At 65.9% G+C, this 1,970-nt stretch overlaps 2 protein-coding genes across 2 annotated transcripts; both read left to right on the forward strand.

Annotated features, from left to right (window-relative positions):
- Positions 1-184: 184 nt before the first annotated feature.
- Positions 185-628, forward strand: EMIHUDRAFT_73700 (hypothetical protein; the record flags this gene model as incomplete). The annotated part of the gene is made up of 1 exon (XM_005778413.1): positions 185-628. A coding segment is annotated over one exon (444 nt), but the record flags the coding sequence as incomplete, so codon positions are not given.
- A 682-nt stretch (positions 629-1,310) lies between these two features.
- Positions 1,311-1,855, forward strand: EMIHUDRAFT_367120 (hypothetical protein). Its single transcript, XM_005778414.1, has one exon. It carries the CDS (start codon positions 1,332-1,334, stop codon positions 1,677-1,679), a length of 348 nt encoding a protein of 115 aa, XP_005778471.1. The 5' UTR covers positions 1,311-1,331; the 3' UTR covers positions 1,680-1,855.
- Positions 1,856-1,970: the final 115 nt, after the last annotated feature.

Raw genomic sequence — 1,970 nt, forward strand, 5'->3', positions numbered from 1 at the left:
GCTGCCGCGGCTCGAGGCCGCTGCGCCCGCCATCCGGGCGGAGTGGGATCGCCTGCGCGGGCGGCCGTCGGACTACAGGATCTCCGACTCGGAGCACGCGGGGACGCTGCACTCCTCTCCGGAGGAGTGGCACTGGGCGACGTTTGTGGACGGCGGCCGCGTGGTGCCGGCCTTGTGGGAGGAGTGCCCCGCGACGGCGGCCGCGCTGGAGGGGGTCCCGGGCCTGATGGTGGGCGACATGCCCTATGCATTCGCCTTCTTCTCGACGCTGCGGCCCGGCAGCCGGATCGCGCCGCACACCGCGCCGGCGAACCTGCGGCTGCGGTTCCACCTCTGCCTGCAGGCGGCGCCCGCTGCCTCCGGGCCGGAGGCGGAGACATCGCGGCCGGCGTGCGGCATGCGGGTGGCGGACGAGGTGAGGGAGTGGGAGGAGGGGCGCTGCCTCGTGTTCGACGACGCGTACGAGCACGAGGTGTGGAACGACTCGGCGGGCGAGCGCGCGGTGCTGCTGTTTGACATCTGGCACCCGCTCCTCTCGCCCGACGAGGTGCATGCGATCCGGCAGATGTTTGCCCGCGTGCAGGGCATGGCCGACGCCAGAAGGGGAGGCGCGGCCGCAGAGGACTGACTGCAGGAACACTGCTGCACGTGCCATATGTCGACGTATGTGACTTTCTTGATTTTTTCCCGAAAAGTTGTCGCCCACCTTTTCCTTGACAACCTTGTTCTTGGAGCACTTGGAGTGCAGTCATCAACCGCACATCCAGGGCCGGGGGGCTGAGAAGCACACCCAGCGTGCAGCGAGCCGGATGATTGGCATCGACGGGTTGCGGGCAAGAGAGCCCTAGCCCCGGGGGTGCGCGTTCGCAGGGAAAGGGCCGTAAAGTAAACACGGTTCTCCGGCGGTTTGTTCCTTCGCTTGCGTGTCCCCTAGCGGCGGAACGCCCTTCTACTCCACGCATGAGCTTCTTTTTTCTCTTTTTTCTCACTGGGAGTCTAGCCGGCAGGCAACTCACATGGCAGCGCACATCGTCGTCGCTACTGCACTGCACGCCTTGTCGCTTCGTGCGGTGGTGTTCCGCAGCGGGCTGCAAAGGAGCTCCGTCCTGCGGCTCTCCGAGCTGCTGCCGGAGCCTCCAGGTGCTAGCATCGGGGCCGCCACGGGAGCAGAGGTCGAGAAGAACGCGGACGGCATCCCCGTGTACATGCTGCGCACATCTGGCACGGTCACCCGCCTCGCGGCGGATGGCTTGGGCACGACTGCGGCGGACGAGGGCGTGGCGTTCGCGGAGGGCGAAGTTGTGAGCATCGTCACAACGGATGTGATCGAGATGGTGCAGCAGCAGGGCGGTGCGGCAGAGAGCGTGAGCTGCCTCGGGGAGACCATTCAGGTCGATGGCATGACGTTCGACGACTTGCAGGCGGAGGACATCTTGGATATCTCCTCGGAGGGCGAAGGGCAGGGTCCCGTCGTTTCGCTCGTGGTCGTGGAGCACCGCCCCCCTCTCATGGCGCCCCAGCTGGTCCAGATCGACGACGACAATAAGCGGGAGAGCGTTAGCCGCATGTGGGCCAGCATGGCCGCCCACGGCTTCTCTGGCTGGACGGCGCGAGTCAGCCAGCCGGGCAGGATTCACGCGGGCTGCAAGATCAGTAAACGTGGCGCCGATGACGGATGATGGTCTTGGTTCAATGCTTGATCGTTGCATGATGCCGCGGCTCGTACCCCTACGCCCGCCAGTTTGAGTTTGGTCTCCGGGACTCTCATTGCCTAGCTAGCGTAACTCCCCCGACCGCCCCTCCGGCCGACGCGCGCGCGGCGCCCGTCGCCCCCCGACGGGACTAAATAAATAAATTAAACCGACACCTCTACTAGGAGATGGGTGCACAGGAACCGGTCCCCGTCCTGCGGTCTTTGTGCAGGGTTCTTTGTGGGTGTGGTCGGCGACTAGCCGGGGTCGTCCTCCCGA

The sequence above is a fragment of the Emiliania huxleyi genome (genome assembly GCF_000372725.1).
Source record: "Emiliania huxleyi CCMP1516 unplaced genomic scaffold EMIHUscaffold_246, whole genome shotgun sequence".
Classification (NCBI taxonomy): domain Eukaryota; phylum Haptophyta; order Isochrysidales; family Noelaerhabdaceae; genus Emiliania; species Emiliania huxleyi.